This window comes from Lemur catta, chromosome 21 (genome assembly GCF_020740605.2).
Source record: "Lemur catta isolate mLemCat1 chromosome 21, mLemCat1.pri, whole genome shotgun sequence".
NCBI classification, from domain to species: domain Eukaryota; kingdom Metazoa; phylum Chordata; class Mammalia; order Primates; family Lemuridae; genus Lemur; species Lemur catta.
In genome coordinates, this window is record NC_059148.1 from 9,499,281 (window position 1) to 9,522,071 (window position 22,791).

Sequence of the window (22,791 nt, forward strand, 5' to 3'; positions counted from 1 at the left end):
GTAAAATGGGAACGATAAGAAATTCTGACAGATGCTGCAGCGTGGATGCAACTTGAAGACATTATACTAAGTGAAATGAGCCAGTCACGAAAAGACGGGGACTGGGGCCCCTCTGCTCAACCTTCCAGGGGCGACTTGTCCCTTGGCCAATGCCTGGGATCGCTCTGGAGCTGGTGGGCCCGGCCCCTCGGACGTGCCCCAGGGCTCCTGCCATTGGCCTAAGTCCCAGGCGCCTGAGCCACCCAATGGGACGCGGCGGCCGGGGGGCGTGGCCGCGCGGGGCCTGGTCTGAGACCCGAGACACCCCGCAGGAGTTTGTCGTCCCCTCCCCGTCGCGAGTCCCGTCAGCCCGTCCCCGCCATGGGCCTGGAGCTCTACCTGGACCTGCTGTCGCAGCCCTGCCGCGCCGTCTACATCTTCGCCAAGAAGAACGGCATCCCCTTCGAGCTGCGCGCCGTGGAGCTGCTCAAAGGTGGCCCGGCCTTGGGTTTGGGGAACTGAGGGGTCGGGGAGGGACCCGGAGGCAAACATCCCGTAGGCAGCAGTCTGCAGCCTTTCTGGCACCAGGGACAGGTTTCATGGAAGACGATTTTTCCACGGACTTGGGTGGGGGGAAGGAGCGGGGGGGCGGGGGGAGGAGTGGGGGCGGGGGAAGGCGCGGGGAAGGGGCGGGGCGGGGAAGAGGGGAGGAGCGGGGAGAAGATCGGGGGCGGGGCGGGGGAGGAGAGGGGGCGGGGAAGGGGTGGGGGAGCAGGAACGGGCTGGGGGAGGAGCGGGGGAGGGGAAGGAGGGGGGAGCGGGACGAGGAGGGGGAGGAGCGGGGGCGGGGGGAGCGGGGGCGGGGGAAGGGGCGGGGAGGGGGAAGCGGGGGCGGGGGAAGGGTCGGGGAGGGGAAGAGCGGGAGCGGGGGCGGGGAGGGGGCGGGGAGGGGGCAGCGGGGGAAGGGGCGGGGAGGGGAGGAGCGGGGGCGGGGAGGGGAGGGGAGGAGCGGGGGCGGGGGAAGGGGCGGGGAGGGAGCGGGGGCGAGGTGGAGGAGGGGTCGGGGAAAGGGGCGGGGCGGGGCGGGGCGGGGGGAGGGGAAAGGGGCGGGGAGGGGAGGAGCGGGGACGGAGGGGAGGGCAGGCAGGGGTGTGGGGAGGCGGTGCTCAGGCGGCGATGCTCGGCCCTGTTTTCCTAACAGGCCAAGGGCCGGTAACCAGTAACAGGCTGTGGCCTGGGAGTTGGGGACCACAGCCTTAGGGAACCCCTCCCCGTGCCACCCACTTCCTGGGGCCATCGCCGGTCTGGTTCGGAGACCGGGCCCAGAAAGATGAGCCACCAAGGAGACCCCAAGATTCAGGAATCCCGCCAAACTCTGCTGGGTCCCACAGAATAGACTATGGGGCTCAGTTGAGGCCCAGTAAAGGGGCGGGGGCATGAAGAGAGGAGAGACCTGGGCCTAGGGCTTGGGGACCTCCGGAATAGCGATGGGGGCAGAGTGTAGACGCTGGGACAGTGTCGGGACAGTTGGCCCCACTGCTGAGATTCCGCGACAGCAGGCAGATGAGGCTTTGCTCCAGGAGGGGACTTTCCAGGCCTGCACTCTGTACTGGCCCGGTCTGCGCTGGGGAGCCCTTTCCTTCTGCTGCTCCTGTTTTGCCTCTACTCACTCTGTCTTCCTCCTCTCCTGTCGCTGCTGGGGATGGAGGCTGCCCCAGGGGGTGCTGGGAGCAGGAGGGGACAGGGCGTGGTGAGCCCTGCACATTGAGTAGGGTGTTTGTTTCTCTGACAGGCCTCCAGGGCCCTCGAGGACCCAGCTGGCAGGAGGGGGTGGGACGCAGGACCTGGGTGTTGCTGGGGGGCACCCTCGTAGGCCAAGCTTTCCACCCAACGCTCCTCCGCGCCGTAGCTGGCCCTCACCTGCCTTTGTGTCTTTGCACTCGCCTGTCCCTCTGCCTGAAACTTCGTCTCCTCCTGGCCTCTTCTGGGAACTGCCCGCTTGTCCTGCACAGGGGATTACTTCTGCAGAGTGTGGGGCAGGGGACGGGACACGGGGGACAAGGGGACGTCCAAGTTGGCTGTCAAATACAGTGGTGCAGACAGAGATGTGTTTTACTAGGGGAGAAGGGCAGGTGCTCCTGGTGAGGGAACCGTCTGAAGGGAGGATAAAGAGAGAGTAGCAGGTGTGGGCGAGGCTGGAGGGTTAAGGTGACTGTGTATGGCTTTGAAAAGCTGATGCAGGGGTAATGGGGAGCCACTGAGAGCTATAGAGCAGGGCAGTGATGAGACTTAAGTTCCCTGAGAAGCTTTTCTCTGGCTGCATCTGCAGCAGAAAACCACTCAGACCAGCTCAAGTAGAAGCCAGGGTCCCTGGGCTGCACCTTTCAGGAACTGAGAGTGGGGCAAGAAATGTGACTGTCCTGGCTTCATCAGAGCCTACGGGCAGGGCCAGCTCTGTGTCCCCAGTGCCCAGGGCAGGGTGAGCAAGGTGACACAGGGGCCAGTAGAAGTTGGTTACAACTAAATAGATTCCAGGAAAAGGCCACTTCTCTGTGTTTGGTGACCCTGCCTGAGAGTCCATGCGGGAAGGATGCTGTAGCAAGTCAGCTAACTCAGGTGACCTGCCCCTGCAGCTTGGGGCACTCCAAATGTCAGTTCAAGAGGCTGACCGTGGTGGGAAGAGGAGGCAGGTGGGGTGTATGTGAATTCCCAGGCACCATGCCCCGGGGGTGAGCTCTGTTGCAGACGCCTGGGCTGTGCCCACAGGGGCTTGGCGAGGGGTGTTGAGATCTATTTTGCAGCATCTGGCAGAGTAGCCTCCTCCTTGTCCCACAGGGGCCCCCACCAGCCTTTACCATCTGGGAGGACAGCCCGGTAGGGCGAAGAGCCATGAAATTGGGGCCTGGGCATCGCAGGGAGCGGGCACAGGCCATGGAGGGCTCGGTGTCTTCCTCCCGCCACCCACCATGCTGGGCTCTCTGCAGGCCAGCACCTCAGCGATGCCTTTGCCCAGGTGAATCCCCTGAAGAAAGTGCCGGCCTTGAAGGACAGGGACTTCACCTTGACTGAAAGGTAACCAGGACCCTGGGGCTGCTGCTAGGCCCTGCTGGAACCATCCTGTCCTAACGCTCCATTTTATAGATGAGGAAACTAAAGTCAAAGGCAATGGGCCCCTTTGCCTGACATCCCACAGAGAGTTGAGACTGGAATCCAGGCCCCTGCTGGCCTGCTATTCCGGTTCCCAGAGGCTTGGGACAGTAAGCATCTGCTTTACTTCTCCACCAGTACTTAGATTGCTGGTGACAGTACCCCTGGGGCAGGGGCGCAGGGTGGACCCTTTTTGTCACCTGAGTCACCCATCCCGTAAAAAGGAGAACCTGGCATTTGTGTTTCAGAGCTCATCTCTGAAATCTTGGGATAGATGCACCTCTGATTGAGTTCCTCTGACATTGTGCCAGTGACATTCTTCCTTTCTGGTGCCCCTGGTGTCCTGAGTCCTTGTGTCTGCTCAGTGTTGAAGCTCCTGGGTACCAGCCAGGGGCAATGTGCAGGCTCTGCATTTCTCTGTCACTGCTCTCACCCTGGGGAGGTCTGTGGCTCACAGGGACCTGCAGCCCTCCCCAAGGTGGCTTAAACAGTCAGCTGGGAGCAAAAGGAGCTCTGGGGCACCCCGCACAGACAACCGCATCATTAAGCTGGGGCGTGGGTGCAGGATTCTTCATAGGGGACATGGGCCAATGGCAGATACAGAGGCTTTCTGCTCTTTTGGCTGGGGTGCCCAACCCCTGGGATACCCCAAGTTCCTGAAAGCTTTTCTATGGCCCCAAATTGATACATCCTCAGTGTCTGTCCAGGTCTAGCCCTGTCCAACACCATGGCAGCCTTCATAACCCAGGGCCAGAGGAGAGCGCCAGGGGGCCCTGTCTGTACTGCAATTCCAGGACCCTGTAGCTCCCCGGTGTTTCCCAAGTGATATTTTAGAAGCCAAACTACCTTGTTTTAGATAGGAGCTACTCCTTGGCAGAAAGAATGACATAAAGACAAAGGGACAACAAGAAAGCCTTTTGAACAGTCAGGCCATGGGAGGCTGGTCTGAATGCCAGAGGATGAGAGTGGATGCAAACTGGAAAGAATTGAGCTTCCTTAAGGCTCAGCTTTGATTTCACCTCATCCAGGAAACTCTCCTCTGATCAGAAACTGTCTCCGAACAGTTAGTGGGACACTCTACTGTGGGACTTTGCCTGGTGGTAGGACAAGTTTGGGTATAATATTAGCCTCAGAAAGACTCTCAGCTGTGCCACTAAGGGCTGAGTGCCCTGGGGCAAGTTCCTGCCCCATTCTAAGCCTGGTTTCCTTGTCTGGAAAATGAGGCTAATACCTTAGATTGTCAGGACAATTAAAGAAGCTACTGTGTATAAAGTTCCTAGCACAATGCCCTTCCCTCACCCATCATGCACGCACCCTCACAGTGTGGCCATCCTTCTCTACCTGACTCGAAAGTATGAGGTCCCTGACCACTGGTACCCTCAGGACCTGCAGGCCCGAGCCCGTGTGGATGAGTACCTGGCATGGCAGCACACAACCCTGCGGAGAAACTGCCTCCGGGCCCTGTGGCATAAGGTGAGGCTGGGGCGATGAGGGGGTGGCATTGATGACATCACCCCAAAGGCGCTCAGGCACCATCGAATTCTTCTTTTCAGTTTGGATGGTTTCTACTGACCTGTCTTTGATTCTTTCTTCTGTTGTGCCAGGTTACTGTTAAGCCCATCTAATACAGTCTTTGTTTGAGATATGTATTTTTCAGTTCTAGAAATTCCATTTTTTTTTGTTTTCATTTCTCTGCTGAAATTCACTATCTGTTCATCCATTTCATCTATCTTTTCTTCTAAATTCTTTTTATCACTGTTTCCTAAAGTCTTTGTCAGCTAATTTGAACCCCTGGGTCCTCTCTGGGTCTGTTTCTATTGCCTGTCTTTTCTCCCCTTGATTGTGGGTCACATTTTCCTACCTCTTTGCACGTCTCATAATTTCCTATTTTGTGCTGGACATTATGTGTAAAAGAAGAGTAGAGATTGAGTTATATAATAAATGCCCCAGAAAGGGCTTGCACTTTCCTTTGTCGGGCTGCCAGGATGTGAGGCTAATCTCTTCTAGCTAATCAGGGCGTGAGCTGGGTTGCAGCTTTAGTTAGTTTCAGTTATCTCTGGTTTCAAATATTTTGAAAGTGAGATAAGATTGCTAGCTCACTCCAATAGAACTTTGGAATCTAAAAACCAACTGTCACCATGACTGTGAGATCTCTCTACTTTTTAGCCCTACCCACCAGTTCTCAAATTGCTGCTTAGTCAGAAAAGCCCTATGCCTGTGGCAAGCCTTCTCTCTGCCTGCTGTGCCCAAGGAAAATGAAATTGGAATAAAAATAACTTACCTAGGAAGGGCTCATGCCTCTCAGGAATTTAATTCATTTAGTTAAGTGCTGTCCAATAGAAATACAAAGTGAGTCACATATGTAATTTTGAATTTTCTAGTACCCACATTTAAAAAGTAAACAGAAATTAATATATTTTGCTTAACCCAATATATTCAGAATATTATCATTTTGGCCAACAAGCACATGAAAAGATGCTCAGCATCACTAATCATTAGGGAAATGCAAATAAAAACTATGAGATGCCATTTCATGCCCATTAAGATGGCTATCATCAAAAACAAAAACCAGGCCGGGCACGGTGGCTCACGCCTGTAATCCTAGCACTTGGGAGGCCGAGGTGGGCGGATTGTTTGAGCTCAGGAGTTGGAGACCAGCCTGAGCAAGAGTGAGACCCTGTCTCTACTAAAAATAGAAAGAAATTATATGGACAGCTAAAAACATATATAGAAAAATTAGCCGGGCGTGGTGGCGCATGCCTGTAGTCCCAGCTACTTGGGAGGCTGAGGCAGCAGGATCGCTTGAGCCCAGGAGTCTGAGGTTGCTGTGAGCTAGGCTGATGCCACGGCACTCTAGCCCGGGCAACAGAGTGAGACTCTGTCTCAAAAAACAAACAAACAAACAAACAAACAAAAAAAACAAATAACAAGTATGGGTAAGACTGTGGAGAAATTGGAACCCTCATGCACTGTTGGTACCAATGTAAAATGATGCTGCTCCTATGGTAAACAGTATGGCAGATCCTCAAAAAAAAATTAAAAATAGAATTACTAAGTGATCCAGCAATTCCACTTCTGGGTATATACCTAAAATAATTGAAAGTGGGGTCCTAAAGAGATATGTGTATACCCATGTTCATAGCATTATTATTCATGATAACCAAGTGTCCATCAACAGATGAACGGATGAACAAAGTGTGGGGTATACATACAAGGGAATATTATTGAGCCTTGAAAAGGAAAGAAAATTCTGACACATGCTACAACATAGATGAACCTTGAAGATATTATGCTAAGTGAAATAAGCCAGTCACACAAAAAGGCCAAATGCTGTATGGTTCCACTTATTCAAAGTACCTAGAGTAGTCAAATTCATAGAGACAGAAAGTAGAATGGTGATTGCTAGGGGCTGGGAGGAGGGGGCAATGTGGGGTTACAGTTTAATGGGTACAGAGTTTCAGTTTTACACGATGAAAAGTGTTCTAGAGATGGATGGTAGTGATGATTGCACAACAATGTGAATATACTGAAACTATGTATATTAAACTGTACTTTTAAGTATACAATATACATTTCTGAACTGTACCCTTAAAACAGAATGGTAAATTTTGTTATGTGGCTTTTACAGCTAAAAATTTTCAAAAATATTTTGACTTGTAATCAGTAGAAACATCATTAATGAGCCATTTTACATTCTTTTTTGTACTAAGTCCTCAAAATCTGGTATGTATTTTATGTGTACAGCACATCCCAGCTAGGATCAGCCACATTTTTTTTTTTTTTTGAGACAGAGTCTCACTCTGTCTCCCAGGCTGGGGTGCACTAGTGTCAGCCTAGCTCACAGCAACCTCAAACTCCTGGACTCAGGTGATCCTCCTGCCTCAGCCTCTCAAGTAGCTGAGACTACAGGCATGCACCACCATGCCCAGCTAAGTTTTCTATTTTTAGTAGAGATGGGGTCTCGCTCTTGCTCAGGCTGGTCTCGAACTCCTTAGCTCAAATGATCCTCCCACCTCGGCCTCCCAGAGGTAATCCCAGCACATTTCGAGAGCTCAGTAGTTCCTTGTGGCTGGTGGCTGCCATATTGAACAGCAGAGGTTTATGCTTTTTTTTTCTTTTCTCTTTTCTTTTCCTTTTTTAAAAGTTCCATAACCCTTTGATGGCTTTAGAAAAAAATAAGATGGCTTTCTTTCCAGTGTCATTGTTACGGCGTGTGCAATGGCCTTTTGTGACTGTCGATGTCCTGATCAGAAGTGGAACTCATTTTTTAAAACGTATGGCTAATTCTGTGTCACAGGGTTTTTTTTTCTGTCTCATATCATTTTTTATATAAAAAAGGAAACACTAGTGAACTGTCCTCAGTCCTTCCTGAGAGACCATCCTTTCTCTTCACAATTTAATACATTATCACATTGATGTGTAGCCAGCCATCAGCAAAATGAAGTTTTGCTTTGAGTGTTTAACATTTTATATCAATGCTCTCACACCATTTTGCAACTTGTGTTTTTCACTCAGCATTATGTGTCTTAGGTTCTTTTTCGTAGTGCTATGGTTAGATCTGGGTAAATTTCTCATTTTTAACTGCTCTATAGTATTTCATTATATGAATAAATCAGATTTTTTTTATTATTATTGCATTTGAAATGTAAAGAGGAACAAAGACATTTTTTAAAACCATAAGAACTTTGGAACCACTGAATCAGAGCGAAGGGGAAATGCAGGCTTGCAGGGGAGAGGCAGGTTAGTAAGTGAGGGAGGTCAGCAGGGTGGGGGTCTGTGGACTAAGAGCCCACTGCAACCCTCCCGAAGGAGAAGCTTCTCCCGAGTGGCAGCCTTAGAGGCTGAGCAGGGATACCAGGTAGGAATTTTTAAGTTAAAAAGAAGCTGGAAGTCTGGACTTTTCTATGAAATGTCTCAATTTTTAAATATCAACAACTGACGCATATTTTTTTAAAACTCTGCAGCCAAAGAAATGTGCACTGGCTTCCAGGCCACCAGTGGGCTATCTCTGATCTACCTTGCATGGGGAGGAAGCTGATGCCCAAAGCCAGGGCTTGTGTACAATCCTAGCCCTGTTAACTGTTTCCTGAACCCCAAGCTCCCCAGAGCAGTTTGATCAAATGAAACACCTGGCTAAGAAATAGCCCCTCCCTCATTCAGCATGCACCGTGTGTCCCTGATGGCTCTGTCTAGCCTGAGAGAGTTGCTGAGGGCTTCCCCTTCCAACGCCCTCCTCCGCGAATCCTGGACACCACCCACTCTCTCCTAACTCTCCTTAGTCTGGAAGATCACTGGGTTAGAAGACATCGGTTCTGTGCTTGACTTAGTCTTTTCTTGGCTGTGCCATCTTGGGCAACTGACTGCCCCTCTCTGGGCCTCACTAGCCATTTACGAAATGAGCCATACACTCTGTTGTTCCTACATTATGGATGAGGAAATTGAGGCTCAGAGGGTTTGAGCATCTTGCTCAGGATCACACAGTTTGCAAGGGACAGAGCAGAGGTCTTAAAAGCCCAGCCTCCTGATTACTTATACTGTAAGAGGTACTGGTTTTATATTCAGAGGGGAAAGGGGCTGTAAAATAGATAGTTCCTAAGCTAGCTCCCTCCCCTCAAAAGTATTAAACCGGTTGTTCAGTTTGAATCATTCTTTCTGATGCCCCTTAGGCTCAGCCAGTAAGAAATCATAGAAATAGAAATATTTCTGGGGAAAGGAGTCCCTAACCAGGCTGGGGAGGAAAGGTGCATGGGACCAGGAGTCAAATCCAAGTTTTGTGGGTTTTTTTTGGGGGGGGGGGTTGTTTTCCTGCTTGCAAGGCTAGGCAGGCCCCGAACCTCCTCTTTTCCTACCCACCCCCAGGTGATGCTCCCTGTTTTTCTGGGTGAGCCGGTATCTCCCCAGATGCTGGCAGCCACTCTGGCAGAGTTGGATGAGACCCTGCAGTTGCTTGAGGACCAGTTCCTCCAGAACAAGGCCTTCCTCGCCGGGCCCCACATCTCCCTGGCAGACCTGGTGGCCGTCACGGAGCTGATGCATGTGAGTACTGCGGGCACGGGGGCCACCAGGCAGGGGCCCTGGCTAGTTGCTGAAGTGCTGCTTATGCGGTGCCCCCTCTCTCCCCAGCGGTGGGCCTGTGCTTACGTGTGGAAACCCCTTCTGGAGCTCTGTGCTCCGCAAACTGGGCCTGTGCTGCCCGTCCTTGGCCTTACCCATTCATCCCCATTCTGCCCTTTGCCCTACAGCCGGTGGGCGCTGGCTGTCAAATCTTCGAAGGCCGACCCAAGCTGGCTGCATGGCAGCAGCGCGTGGTGGCAGCGGTGGGGGAGGAGCTCTTCCGGGAGGCCCACGAGGTCATTCTGAAGGCCAGAGACTCTCCCCCTGCAGACCCCATTATCAAGCAGAAGCTGATGCCTGGGGTGCTGGCCATGATCCGGTGATCTGGGAAGCCTCACCTTGCACTGCCCGTGGCAGTTCACAAAGCACCTTCATTTCCAATGCCCCATGGGAGGCAGGCTCCGCGAGCAGGAGTGGCTTATCTGAGACTTGCCTGAGTCCCACGGGGCTCCCCAGGCCGGGGGTCCCCCCCACCCTCTTCTGCAGCTGCCTGACAGCCACAATAATGATGCACGCCCAGACCTTATCTCCTTTAATTACTGAATTTCATTTTAAGTTTGGATAATAAACCTGGGCTCAGCCTGAGCCTCTGCTTCTAACTCTGATGTACGATTTATTTGACCTTTCTCTGTCCTGGCCCTGGTTTTCATCTCTGTCCAAAAGACAAGCCCCTTCTCAGGCCTTTGCCAGCTTCCCCCAATGGTTGCCAAGAGTGGGATTAACAAATGCCCTATAGCCTTCTAATTCTTGAAGAAAGTGCCAGCACAGGGGGCAGCAGGCATCTCACACATGTGGGCTATGGGCCTGGTTAACCCATAAATTGGCAGAGTTAGCCTCCCAGGACATGGTCCTTACTGTTAATCCCAAATCCTGCATCTCTCCTGAGGAATTGGTCAGGAGAAGATCTAGACAGCAGCTCTCCTGCTGGGGACCCAGTCCTGCAGGGGCTTAAATGCTGTGCCTAGGTGCGTGGCTGTAACCATAAACAGGAACGGAGCGCTCTGATAGCTGATAACAGTGTGGCTGCTGGTGGGGGTAGGACTGGAAGGCAGCCAGGGAGCAAGCGGGGAGATTGGATATTGCAGTAATCTGGGCCAAAGACGACTTGTGGAAAAGGGCAGGCCACCGAGGGGGGTGGAGGATGTGGCCACTCTCAGTCTGGAGAGGGCTGCAGCACCAGGCCAGGAAGGCACACTCCTTGGGGGATAGGTCTTCCTTAAATGGGACCATGGGGACCAGGGAGGCAAAGCTATTCTCAAGCATTGGTTATTCTCCAGTAACCAATCCTCTTGCCAAGGAGCTTTCTCTGAATCTTGGATTTGGGGACAGGGTCTTCTCACCTCAGGAAGGCCTCCTGGGAAACGGGGGTATCATTAGCCACAGTCCTCAGGAGCCCCCACGTTGCAGTTGGAGGGATTTGGCTCAGCAAAGTGGGTGGAGAAGTTATGTGTAATCCCGGGCACCCCAGGAAACTTCTGAATAGGCCTCACAGGGCCTCAGCCTTGGGAGAGAGGGATTAGCTGCATTGTAATGAATTCGACCCTACCGGGGACTGGGGAGGGACAGCTCATTCTTTCCCAGGGTGTGGGTCTGGCCTCCACAGCGAGCGCAGGGCCCGGTACTCTCCCTCCCCAGCTTCCCTTCTGGGAGCTGAGCCCAGGCAGGGGGTGAGGAGGCGGCGGCACCTCCCTTCCCCTCCGCCCCTTGTGTTTCAGGGAGACTCCGAAGCCAGGGGGCTTGGGTCGACCACGAGGAGCCCAGGCCTTCCGCCCCTAAATTCACTGAGGGTCTGTGCTGGAAGCGCCCTTGGTGTCCCGCTTCTCGTTGCCATTCTCCCTGCCCCAAGGGAGGGTGGACACTGAGGTCAAGGGAAGGGGTGTGACCCGTCAGCCACGCCCGGGTCGGAGTTGAGGTTCGCCTGTGCGGTCCCGGCAAGGGAAGAGACCCTCAGCCTGGACTGGGTCCGGGAGAGGGGAGGCGGCAGAGCAGGGGAGCCTCTGATTGGCCCAAAGTTCTCCGGAGCCAACCAATGGGCGGGGGGGGCGTGGCCGGCCCCGGGCGTCCCGGGCCGTGAGCCGGGGGTCTGCGCCTCGCTGTTCCTGCCGCGGCTCTTTCTCGGGGCTGTCCCCTGGGCTTGTCCACCGCGCCCGCCCCGCAGATCTGCCCGCACTCCCGCGCCTGGCCGCCCCGCCATGGTCCTGGAGCTCTACCTGAACCTGCTGTCGCAGCCCTGCCGCGCCGTCTACATCTTCGCCAAGAAGAACGGCATCCCCTTCGAGCTGCGCACCGTGGATCTGCTCAAAGGTGGCCCGGAGAGCCGGCGGGGGGATCCGGGGCCCCGGGTGCAGGCCGACCCCGCCTGTCCGCGCAGCTTCGCGGTCGGGCCAGCGTGCAGGCCGACGGGAAGAGTCGGGGTCTCCAGTGTGGAAACCGTTGCATCAGTTATTGCCCAGTGAATCCAAAACATTCTTCCAAATACAGGTTAAGAGGGGGCAGAGCAGATGCAGGGGGAGTGTAGGGACGAAGAGTGTGGGCCGGAATATCTCAACCCGGGGGCTTGGAGAAACAATTAAACTGCCTCCTCCTTTCCTGGTGGAGAGGGTTGGTCTCCTCTTTACTCCTACCTGCCCCTGGCTAGATCCCTTCCACTTTTATGTCTTCCTTGCCATTCTTCCGCCTTTTCTTTTTCCTGCTTCTCACCCATGAAGCTTCTCACCCAGCTGGAGGACCTGTTCCTAGAGGATGGAGGGGCCTGCGGCAGGACTGTGGGGGAGGCCAGCACCCTCACCTGAGGCTGCAGGGTTTGCTGGTCTGGCTGGCCAAGAACACAGCTGGAGCAGAATTCAGTGGAGGAGGCGGGGCTATAGCTAGACAGTAGGGCAGGCACCAGGGCCCGAGCCCCGTGGGCCGGCCAGACGGAGGCCCCTGCTTAGCTGAGCCCTCCCACAGGCTGCCCGTGGTACCCCTAGCTTGAGCACCTCCTGCAGGACAGAGGCAGCTTCTGGAGGGAGAATGGGCAGGAGTGATTGTGTCCATTCAGTAGAGAAGCAAAGAGGCCCACAGGTAGGCCTCTGATCCAGCTGGAGCCTGGCTTGACTGAGGCCCTCCGATCCACACACCTTAACTGGGCACCTAATGCAGCCTCCAGAACTGGCCTGGGCTAGGGCGGTGTATGTGGAAGTGAGTCAGACCTGGGAACCCCCAGTGGGAAGGGACCTTGAGAGTTTGGCACAGGAAAGGAAGAAGAGCTTAGCTGCTGGCGGCTGGGTGGCTGAATGGGGCCGGTGTTCCTGGCAAGAGTGAGGTTGGCCTGAGGGCTGGGAGCAGGTGTGCGTGGGGCTCTGGGGTGTGGACAAGTCACCCAGCTTGGTCAGAGGGGCCTGATTTCCCACCTGGCATAGGAAGATGGATCAGAGGGGACATGCCTAGAGCCCAGGGAGGAGACTGGAGGGGCTGACCTATGGATGGAACTGGCTGGGGATTACAGCTCCAAGGGAATCATCCTCTGCCATGCTCCAAGGGGGTGGACCCAGGAAAGGCGGATCTCTGATGGTCTCAGGCTCTGTGATCCAGTGACTAGCAGAGTGGCCTCCTCTTCCCTGATGCCTCCCTTATAGGGGCCTCAGAAAGCTAGTGCCTAGGTTTTGGGGTGGGGGTGAGGTCAGGCAGAGACCCCAGAGGGCTCAGGGTTCCTCCCGCCCCACACTCACCCCACTGCTCTTCCTCAAAGGTCAGCACCACAGCGATGCCTTTGCCCAGGTGAACCCCCTGAAGAAGGTGCCAGCCTTGAAGGACGGGGACTTCACCTTGGCTGAGAGGTAACAGGTCCTTGGGCTGCTGCCAGGCCTTGTGGGGCGAGTCAGCCATCTATGTGTCCGCTGTTGATGGGTTGGACCACAGCCTGTGGGCCCAGCACCTGTGCCAGCCCCAGTGAGGAGAGTGCGCTGAGTTGGGGAGAGGCACCCAGGGCTGGAAGGGGCTGTCACAGCATCCCTGCTGTCCCCCTGCATGGTACAGATGAGGAAACTGAGGCCAGGGGAGAGGAGGGACTTGCACAAGGGCACAGGGCCCAGCCTGCTTCTGGGCTTCCTCACTGCCAGCCCAGCCCTTAGAGATAAGAAGAGTGCTAAGTATCGAGCGGCCGCTGTCCCAGGCACCTTAGAGCTACCACTTCTCCTACAAATCCTGTGGGGCAAGTGCTATTTCCCACAGTGGGGGGTCAAGGGAACACCCAGCGAGCTTCAGTGGCTGTTTTCTGAGCATCCACCAGGGCCAGCCCATCGAGGCCTGGGCTTGAGCAGTGAACGTGTCTGAGCCCTTGCACTCACGGAGCTCACGTCCTAGACTGGACAGCTGACAGTAACCCCTGTAAGCATGTAACGCTGCCGGTGTTGATGAGTGGAGAAAATAAACACGGTAAGAGTAGGATGTTGAGGGAAGGCCCCCTGGAGGAGGTGGCATCTGAGCAGAGACTTGCAGGAACGGAGGTACAAGGCATGCGGGGAAGAGTGTTCTGGCTGTAGGGAAGGGTGGGGGTGAAGGCCTGAGGTGGGACGATGGGTGGGGTGCAGGCTGGAGAGCAGGGGGCCAGAGTGGCTGAGGAAAAGTGAGAGAATCAGGAGGTGAGGGCAGAGGGTAGTGCGGGGGACAAGGAAGCTTTTGGCTCTTCCTGCAGCGGGATGGGGCCATTGGAGGGTTTTGAGCAGAGGAGAGCTGTGATCTGACTTATGTTTTAAAGGATCCCTCTGGCTGGTATGACAAGGCTACTGCAGTCACCCAGCAATCAGCGCTGGGGCCCCAGGCCAAGATGGTGGTGGTGCATCGTGGGGGCGGTGGGTTCTGACTGTTCTTGAAAGTTGAGCTGCAGGCTTTGCTGAAGGGTTGGAGAGATGGGAGCCAAGACTGGCCTCCAGGTTGGTGGCTGAATAGTGCCACATAGTGCCTCTGTGTTAGAGCTGGATTCATTTTCAGAGCCATTTGACTCCAGAGCCTGTGGTCGCTGGACAGGCCAACACCAACAGAGGCATGATGAGCTCTGGGGGTTAGGCTGCACGGGCCACACGTGATGGGGGAGAGGTTAGGGAGGACTTCCTGGGGGAGGGGGCTGGAGCAGTGGGCAGGTGGAGGGGAGGTGGGATGGTGTAGGAAGGAATGCTCCTATGTCACCTGGGAGGCCTTCTCCCAACCCCAGAAGAGTCTGAGGAGGTAGCTGGCCATGCTTGTGGCACTGTCAATGCTTTGTATATTTTGGGGAGTGGTATGTAAGTTGCTCTCATCCTTTAAGACTCACACTAAGTTCCCCTTCCTCCTGGAAGCCTTCCCTGAGCCCCTGGCCCCTTCTGAAATCCGTGGTATTTTGTTTCTTACTTGCTGCCCTTAGTTCAGATGATGGGCTGGCCCAGTGGAGTTGTGTGACCTTGGGCCATTACCTAATCTCTCTGGGCCTCACATTCCTCCTCTGCACCATGGGGACAGTGAAAATGCCCCACAAAATAGCTCAAGAGTGCCTGGGGCATGTCTTTGCCTCTGCCATGTCCCCCCAGCGTGGCCATCTTGCTGTATCTGAGCCGCAAGTACAAAGCCCCTGACCACTGGTACCCCCAGGACCTGCAGGCCCGCGCCCGCGTGGATGAGTACCTGGCATGGCAGCACACGACCCTACGGAGTAGCTGCTCCCGGGCCATGTGGCAGAAGGTGAGTCACAGGGAGGCAGGGACACCTCCCAGTATGCTCAAGGGATCGTGCTTCATGTTTAAAAATTCCATTCAAAAATAAAAAAATAACAAAACAATACAAAAAATTCCGTTCAGACCTGAGACCTTAGAACACCCAATCCTGGAATGCCAGAGACTGCCTGATCCAACCAACTTGTTTCTCAGAGGGGAAACCAAGGCACGGAGCCGGGAGTGATTCCGTCAATGTGCCTTGATTCCTGATTTACTAGAAGTCAATCCTATGCCTTCTGCACACTCCAGGCTGCCTGCGAATGTTGCCTTTTGGGGGAGGAAAAAAATCCAGATCTTCACTTTGCTACACACATAATTCGCAGATGGAGAGGAATTAAGTAAAAAAAGCCAAACTAGGGAGAAGTGAGGAAACATTTCAATAAATGTTGGTCTGATTTCTGGGCCCAAGAACACTGGAGGAACTCAACAGAGAAAAGACTCATAGATTTTACATATACAATGAAATTTTATACAAGAAAAAAGATTAAATTTAAAACAAGCAAAACGCTAGGAAAGATATGTTAGAAATTTTATCTTTGAGATGCTCTTAGAACTGGCTGTCAGACAAAGATGCCAGAAAAAAATGGGCAAAGGAAACCAGTAGGGGTTTAATTGAAGGACAGGGAGAAACAGTCAATAAATGGATGAAAACATGTTTAACTCTAATAATAGTGAAATAAGTGCACAGTAACACAACATGCACATATTATTTTTACTTACCACATGTGCATATGTTTTTGAAATGTGTACTCCAAACTAATATTTGCAGAGTGCTTATGCGGTGCCCAGTACACAGGGAGTGCCCTGTGTGTATGAGGGAGCATGAAACCGGCCTGCTCATGGCAATAACTAGGTTTCCATAAACTTAGCTGTGCCCTCCTGGAGCCTCTGGGGGCTGGGAGCAGAGCCCCCCACCCCCAAGCTGGTAGGGAGGGAGCCTGGTGCATTTGAGGACAGAATGGAGAGAAGTTGAGTGGAGTGAGGGCAGACCCTTGCTACTCAAAGTGTGGTCCATGGACCGGGAGCATTGGTGTCACCGGGGAGCGTGTTTGTCGGAAATGCAGAGTCTCAGGCCCCACCTCGACCTACTGATTGGGAACATGCACTTTAACCAGATGTCAGGGGGATTTGCACACACATTCCCATTTGAGAAACCTGGGTATAGCAGCAGACGGGGTGGGGAGTCAGGAGAGAATGGCTACTGCCTGGGGAGGGCTCTGTGTTGTGACCTTCATTATGAGGGCAGTGGGGAGCCATGCAAGGTTTTATGCAGGAAAGGGTATGGGCAGACTGAGATCACAGAAGGATCCCACTGGCTGCCCTGTGGAGGACCCAGGGAGAGGTAGAGGTTGTCCTGTCTGAGCAGGAGAAGAGGGCTGCTGGTGGCCATGGGTGGAAAGGGGTGGGCAGAGGTGAGGAGAAATCCAGAGGGCTGGTGATGAAGGGATGAGGGGGGAACCAGGATGGGCTTAGGGCAGAGCCTGACCTCTCTCTCTGCCTGCCGGCCCACTAGATGATGTTCCCTGTGTTCCTGCGTGAGCCAGTGCCCCCTGAGACATTGGCGGCCACTTTGGCTGAGCTGGACAGGTGCCTGCAGCTGCTTGAGGACAAGTTCCTGCGGGACCAGGCCTTCCTCACTGGGTCCCGTATCTCGCTGGCTGACTTGGTGGCCATGGCAGAGCTAATGCATGTGAGTGCCAGGAGGTGGGCTGGCCCAGTGGGCAGCGGGGAGTCCAGGGAGGGAGCCGACATCTCAGCCCATGTTGTCCTTTCTGGCTGTGGGACCCTGGGCAAGTCACTTCCCCCACTGAGCCTCAGTGTTCTCATCTATAAAATAGGGCTTCACAACCCCTCAACACAAGGATGTTGGGGAACTTCCCATTGTCCCCTGGGAGAGGGACCCCCCATCCCATCACGCACGCACATGGGGGAGGAGGGAGGATCAATCGGGGAGTCTCTAATGCAGGTCATGCTGCCCTGTGCTTGGCTGTGTCCAGCCCCTCCGCCTGGCTGTCTCTCCCTGTAGCCTGTTGGCGCTGGCTGCCGAGTCTTCGAAAGCCGACCCAAGCTGGCCACGTGGCGCCAGCGCGTGGAGGCTGCGGTGGGGGAGGATCTGTTCCGGGAGGCCAATGCAGACATCCTGAAGCTCAAGGACCTGCCTCCGGCAGACCCTGTCACAAGGGAGAAGCTGAGGCTCTCAATGCAGGCTTTGTTGCAGTGAGCGGGTGGCCTGTGCTGGCAGAATACTGAGATGGAGCTGCCTGTCTCCTTGGCTGTCAGGACTTCCCGTCTGAGTGGGCTCTGGTCCCTAGTACCCTCCAGGCATCGTGCCTGTGTGTGTTCCCTTTGTCTCCCCACCCTACTTTTTCCCTTGTGTTCCAGCTTCCGTGTCACCTCTGGAACCTGCTTTAGTAAACACTTAGTGGACTTTGCCCTTCTTCTGTGTGAAACTTTCTGTGGTTCCTCACTGCCCTGAGGCTAAAGCACATGGCATTGAACTTTGCTTTCAAGACCTTGCCCCCATGTCTCCAGGCCACCCGCTTCTGGCCACACACATTTCAGACCCCTCTCCCAGCTCCCACCTCGGCCTCCTGGCCTTGGCTCCTGCTGTTCCCTCCTTATCTTTTTTGCCTGGTAGACCTTCCTGGACTATTGGCATTTGGCACCCGGTCACTTCTCCGGGGACACTTCCCTAACCTCCCCAGCCCCAGCCCAGGTCAGGTGACCCCCTGGGCTCCTCAGCCCATTGTTTCCCACCCTCAGTCTCAGCAGGCTCCATGCCCCTGGGCTGAGCATGAATCACAGATGGGGGCTGACCTGGTGGAGAGATGTCTGAATCAGGCATGGCCTCCAACTCCTAAGTCTCCCTCTGGGATGATGCTGCCTTCCACAGGTGGGGTGCAGGGCTGGGTTCATAAACCCGCTTGTAGGGAGGGAAGCCCCTGGTTATTCCTGGCTCTCTAGGTGCCTCTGAGCAGCTGGTCTCCCAGGTCTTGTAGCCCTGACCACTGGCTTCTCCATGCCCCACTCTGGCTCCTAGACTTGCCACCTGTCCCTGTGCTCTCCCCTCAGGACTATCACAACCTATTTATCTTGTGTCCCAGACCCTCTGATATCTGAGTCATCCAGTAGATGAAATGCTAACAGGTCAGGGCCATGACAGATGCAGACTCTTGGCCCGCCTGCCTTCCCATGGAGGCTCCTTTAATATGCACACTTGTACACAATGTTTATATGTAATTGAAATTGTACACATATACCCCCACAGTTTCAATTATATTTGAAATTTACAATTCAAATTTGCAACACTGATGAAAGACTAGGTTTAGTCACGCCAACAGATTTTCATGTTATAAATAATACCTTTGCCACCCACGGCGGACAGTGGCTCACCGCTGGCACAAGAGGCTACAAAGCTGGCGTCACCAGGTCTCCTGATTGTTCGAGAGAATCTCAGATCTCCAGATTGGAGGCGAAATTACCTTTGAAATGGTGGTAACTCATTCAAAAAATTTTTAAACTCCCATGACATTCGTGATTAGGGTCAAGCCTGAGAAAGGCCCCTACAAGTGTGTGTGTTTTGGGGGATGTTTTGATTTCTACCTAACTATGGGCTAGGAACCCGGCGACCACAACGCGGAAAACTTTCGCTAGCCGGACGGGGCGGAGGCGGGGCAGGGACGCGGTGGGCGGGGCCACGACGGGGCCAAAGTCGTTTGGGGGCGTGGTTAACGCAGTGTGCCGAGCGGTAGTGGCGAGGGTGTAGCCTAATACAGCCAATCGGGAGCGTTGGGCCTCTGCCCAGCCAATGAGGACCCTGGTTGCCGCGGTGCCCCGCCCCTGCTCCCTAGTCCCGGACCCTTGGACACCCCCGGCCGCACTCCGCTCGTTCTGTCTCCGCCGCGGCCGCCAGCGCTCCTGTGGACATGCCTTACGTTGAGCTGGACACGAACTTGCCCGCCGATCGCATCCCCGCGGGGCTGGACAAACGTCTCCGCGTGGCCGCTGCCGCCACCCTGGGCAAACCTGCGGACGTGAGCGTGGGCCGGGGAGCTCCGGGCGAGGGGAGGTTGGTGGTCCAAGAGTCTGGCTTTGTTCCTGCCCCGCAGCGACCCCGGCTTTTCTTTCCAGAAACACCCCCACTGCGCCCGCCAAGCTCTGACTTTCCGTGCGCCGTGACCCCGTGGCTCCCCCTCCCCACGTCTGCCCTCCTCTGCCATGACCCCGACGTGACCTCCAAGGACCCTAACCTGTGCCCACAGCCCTGACCCCGCGAGCCCTGTGCGTCTCGGCTCTCGGGCGCCCGGGTCCCTAGAGGTAGCCTGGTCCGCCCCAGCTTAGGGAAAAACTTTCGTGTCCTCCGCAGCGCACGAACGTGACGGTGCGTCCGGGCCTGTCCATGGCGCTGGGCGGCTCCACGGAGCCCTGCGCGCAGGTGGTCGTCTCCTCGATTGGCGTGGTGGGCACCGCGGAGCAGAACCGAGGCCACAGCGCTCGCCTCTTCGAGTTCCTCACCAAGGAGCTGGCCCTGGGCCAGGACCGGTGCGTAGGGGTCGTGAGAGGACCCATTCTGGACTGCTGCGAGACAGGAGGCGGTGATCCCAAATCAGGAAAAAAATACATTTCTTATCCTGCCCAGGAGGGTCCCATCAGGGCCTGGTGCCCTGGGGCTCCTTGACCCCTTAAGCTCCCAGGGGGTGGGTCCATCGTCACTGTGGCAGCCGGATGGAGTGCATTCCTGGCTCTGCTCCTCAGTGTTTCCATCTTTGAACTGGGAAGGCTGTTTTTTAACCACTCCCCAGAGGCATCGCAAGGGTCTTGTGGGATGGTCTGTGTGCTGTACATGCCCTGGCATCTGGCTGAAGAAGCCAGAGAGTGTGCTTTCCTCGAACTTTTCTAGGCTGCTCAGAGGAATTCTGGGTCTCAGAGGAACCCCAGTCCAGAGGTTGTGACCTTTGGACTTGTGGTCCAACCCAGTTCCAGGTGAGGCTTGGGAGAGGGTCACAGAGTGTGAAAAGAGCATTGGCCTGGGTGTGTACACACCTGGGTTCTAGACCCAGCATAGCTGGGGGACACCAGGCAAACCTGGAAATGAACTATCTCCTGTTTGCAACCTCTTTTGGGAATGGCTGGGGGAAGGTTGATTAAATGAGTTCCTGCCCCTACAAGAAGCTCCACAAGAAGCCCTTACAACCCAAACTTGGCATTTTGCAGCACAGTTCAAGTTTCCTCTTGGGTGAAAAATATTCCTGAGCCAAGTCCATACCTGTGAGGAAATACGGGCCTGAGCAGCTTGAAAGGACAGTTCAGAATGGAGCCTTTGTTGGCCCAGGAAGGCTGGTGGGTGCTCAGACCTCGTTCTCATTCTGGGGAGGGATAATACAGTTAGCCCTCTGTGTCTGTGGATTCTGTATGTGTAGAGTCAACAAACTGTGGGTTGAAAATATTCAAGGAAAAAAAAAGGCTGAACACGTACAGACTTTTATTCTTGTCATTATTTCCTAAACAATGCAGTATAACCACATAGCATATACTTTGCATTAGGTATTATAAATAATCTAGAGATTATTTAAAGTATATGGGAGACTATGCATAGGTTATATGCAAATGCTACACCATTTTTTTTATAAGGGCTTGAACATATAGATTTTGGTATCTTAGGGGGTCCTGGAACAAATCCCCCATGGATACTGAGGGACAATCGTAATACTAACAATAGTGTACGAATGCTTGCCATGTGCCAGGTACTCTACAGGTACTTTACATGCATGATCTTGTTCGGTGCTTACAAACCCTGTCCACACTCCCCTCATGCAAACATGCCATCCCTTTGAGGTAGATATCTCCATTAGGTGGATTTCACAGGTGGAAAGACTGAAGCTGTCATAATTGTCCTCCCCTGCCCCAGCCAGGTTATCCCAAGCTCTGGTGCTCTTCCCTGGAAACTTCCTGACACCTCTGTTAGAGGGGCATCATGTTCACTCTTTCCAAAGACAGTAGATGGGGGTCACCCTGTGCCTGGCCTTGGGCCAGGCTTTGAGAAAACAAGGGTGCCTGAGGCACTGCATGCCCTCAGGGAACCTGCAGTTAGGAGGAGGTGGGCTGCCCCTCCCAGCCCACAGACTGATAGGTCTGTGATTGTGCATACAGCATACACACTGAGACTACTGTGTTCAGTGTCTGTCCTGGGTGGGCCATGCCGATGTGCAGCCATCATCCCACATCTGACATTCCCATTGCCCTGTCAGGGGTCAGGGGAAGATCATACTGTGATGAAAACGTTTGCAAAATGCCTGGTGGGCTGTCCTGGGATCCCACAATGGGAGCACCTGATGGGGGCCTTGCAAGATGAGGTGTTAGCCAAGGAGCTGATGACTTCTTTTTCTCTATCTCCTGAAGGATCCTTATCCGCTTTTTACCCCTGGAGCCCTGGCAGATTGGCAAGGATGGGACAGTCGTGACTTTTTTGTGATTGGCATCTGTGAGCTGATTGCCCCTTGCAGAAAGACTTCCTGGCAGAGCGATGGCCTAGTGGATACCAGCTTTGGACAATCCTTCATGCAGACATGTCTGTGACCTCACAGTCCTCTTTTTCCCCATCCTCATGCTAAATAAATGAAGAGAGCTTCATGGTTCACACATGACTTATTTACCTCCCTATACTTCTCCTGGGCATGCTGGGCCACTGGGGGCAGCAGGGCTGGTGGATGAGGAGGAGACCTTAGGGAACCCGGAGGTGGGATGTTTCCTGTCTTCAGGGCTGCTGTCTGATATGTTCAGACTGCTCAGATCTCGGGGTGGAGGGCTCAGCCTGGAGGCTTTCCTCTCCACACCCACATGCAGGCCGGTGGGGAGGTGCAGGCAGCTTTAGCTGGTCCACCCTGGGCTTTCCTGTATATTCTGCTGAGATCTCCTCAGGCTCTTGTCCTCAGCCTTGGGTACGCTAGGCCATTTTCTGTCCATGGTCTGCTGTACCAGGCAGGGGAACAGGGCAGGCTGGGCTTCAGGAACCTTCTCTGGGCATTCCAGGGAAGAAAACTGCCACTGTCTTCCTTGACTCTTGTTGAGAATTCTTTGGAGTTGTCCACTTTGTAAAACTCGTGTCCCAGAATGCCAAACCTGGAAATGCAGCATTTGCTACTAGAAACTGAATCAGTGTGGTCCGAGCCCTCTGTCTAAGCTTTTGCATTTCAGAGTATGTATGGGTGGAGTGGGGGAGCCCGAAGGAACTCTCCGTTTCAGTAGCTTTCCAGAACTATGATGCAGAGTTTTCATCTCATGATCCTTAGACACTGTGGTGGACACTGTTTCCCTACACAGTTAAACATTTGATGATCCTTGTCTTTAGGGCCCCAGTGAAATACCAAATTCAGGTTTTGAGTCTGTGAAGTCTACATAGTTAATAAAGTTAGTTTCTAATGGAATATGCCTGTGCCTGCTGTGTTTGTATCTGACTGTTGCTAAGGACTCTCCTTAAAAGCTAGGCCTTGGAGTTCCTTTCCTGGGCTCCGTGGCTCAACTCTTTCTGCACCCATCTCTCTGCCAACATGTTTCATGGGTGTCCTGCTTCTCAGAAGGACTCAGGGAATGTTTGTGGATTGAATATGAATGACTGGTTGCAGTGCCCAAGGATGGGTTTCAGGCTTAATTCTCACTAGGACCACAAGGCAACAGGCTCTTTTACCAAGTCCTCCCATGTTAAATCTATCATCCCCACTGTGGCAAGAGTGATACGTTACCTGCTTGCTTGTGTGGACTGGCCTTTTCCCACCTCTCCAGAGTCCTCTCCCCACTGTGGCCCCGAGCTTTGCATTATGATAATACT

General features: G+C 54.1%; 3 protein-coding genes across 4 annotated transcripts; all 3 read left to right on the forward strand.

The window, feature by feature from the left end:
* The first annotated feature begins 261 nt into the window (after nt 1–261).
* On the forward strand, nt 262–9,839 carry LOC123625744 (glutathione S-transferase theta-1-like). The gene is made up of 5 exons (XM_045534276.1): nt 262–472; nt 2,964–3,051; nt 4,449–4,599; nt 8,986–9,162; nt 9,369–9,839. Exons 1-5 carry the CDS (start codon nt 361–363, stop codon nt 9,561–9,563), a joined length of 723 nt encoding a protein of 240 aa, XP_045390232.1. The 5' UTR covers nt 262–360; the 3' UTR covers nt 9,564–9,839.
* Nucleotides 9,840–11,282: 1,443 nt separating this feature from the next.
* Nucleotides 11,283–17,404, forward strand: LOC123625745 (glutathione S-transferase theta-3-like). Its single transcript, XM_045534278.1, has 5 exons — nt 11,283–11,544; nt 12,971–13,058; nt 14,784–14,934; nt 16,480–16,656; nt 16,993–17,404. Exons 1-5 carry the CDS (start codon nt 11,433–11,435, stop codon nt 17,185–17,187), a joined length of 723 nt encoding a protein of 240 aa, XP_045390234.1. The 5' UTR covers nt 11,283–11,432; the 3' UTR covers nt 17,188–17,404.
* Nucleotides 17,405–18,440: 1,036 nt separating this feature from the next.
* On the forward strand, nt 18,441–21,603 carry LOC123625601 (D-dopachrome decarboxylase-like). 2 transcript variants are annotated; one of them, XR_006730591.1, is made up of 5 exons: nt 18,441–18,461; nt 18,818–19,000; nt 19,333–19,508; nt 20,181–20,306; nt 21,366–21,603. XR_006730591.1 is itself a non-coding variant. In XM_045534075.1 (4 exons), the coding sequence occupies exons 1-4, from the start codon at nt 18,456–18,458 to the stop codon at nt 21,436–21,438; spliced, it is 438 nt and encodes a 145-aa protein (XP_045390031.1). In that variant the 5' UTR covers nt 18,441–18,455; the 3' UTR covers nt 21,439–21,603. The 2 variants fall into 2 exon arrangements, 1 of the variants encoding a protein (XP_045390031.1); XM_045534075.1 differs by lacking the exon at nt 20,181–20,306.
* Nucleotides 21,604–22,791: the final 1,188 nt, after the last annotated feature.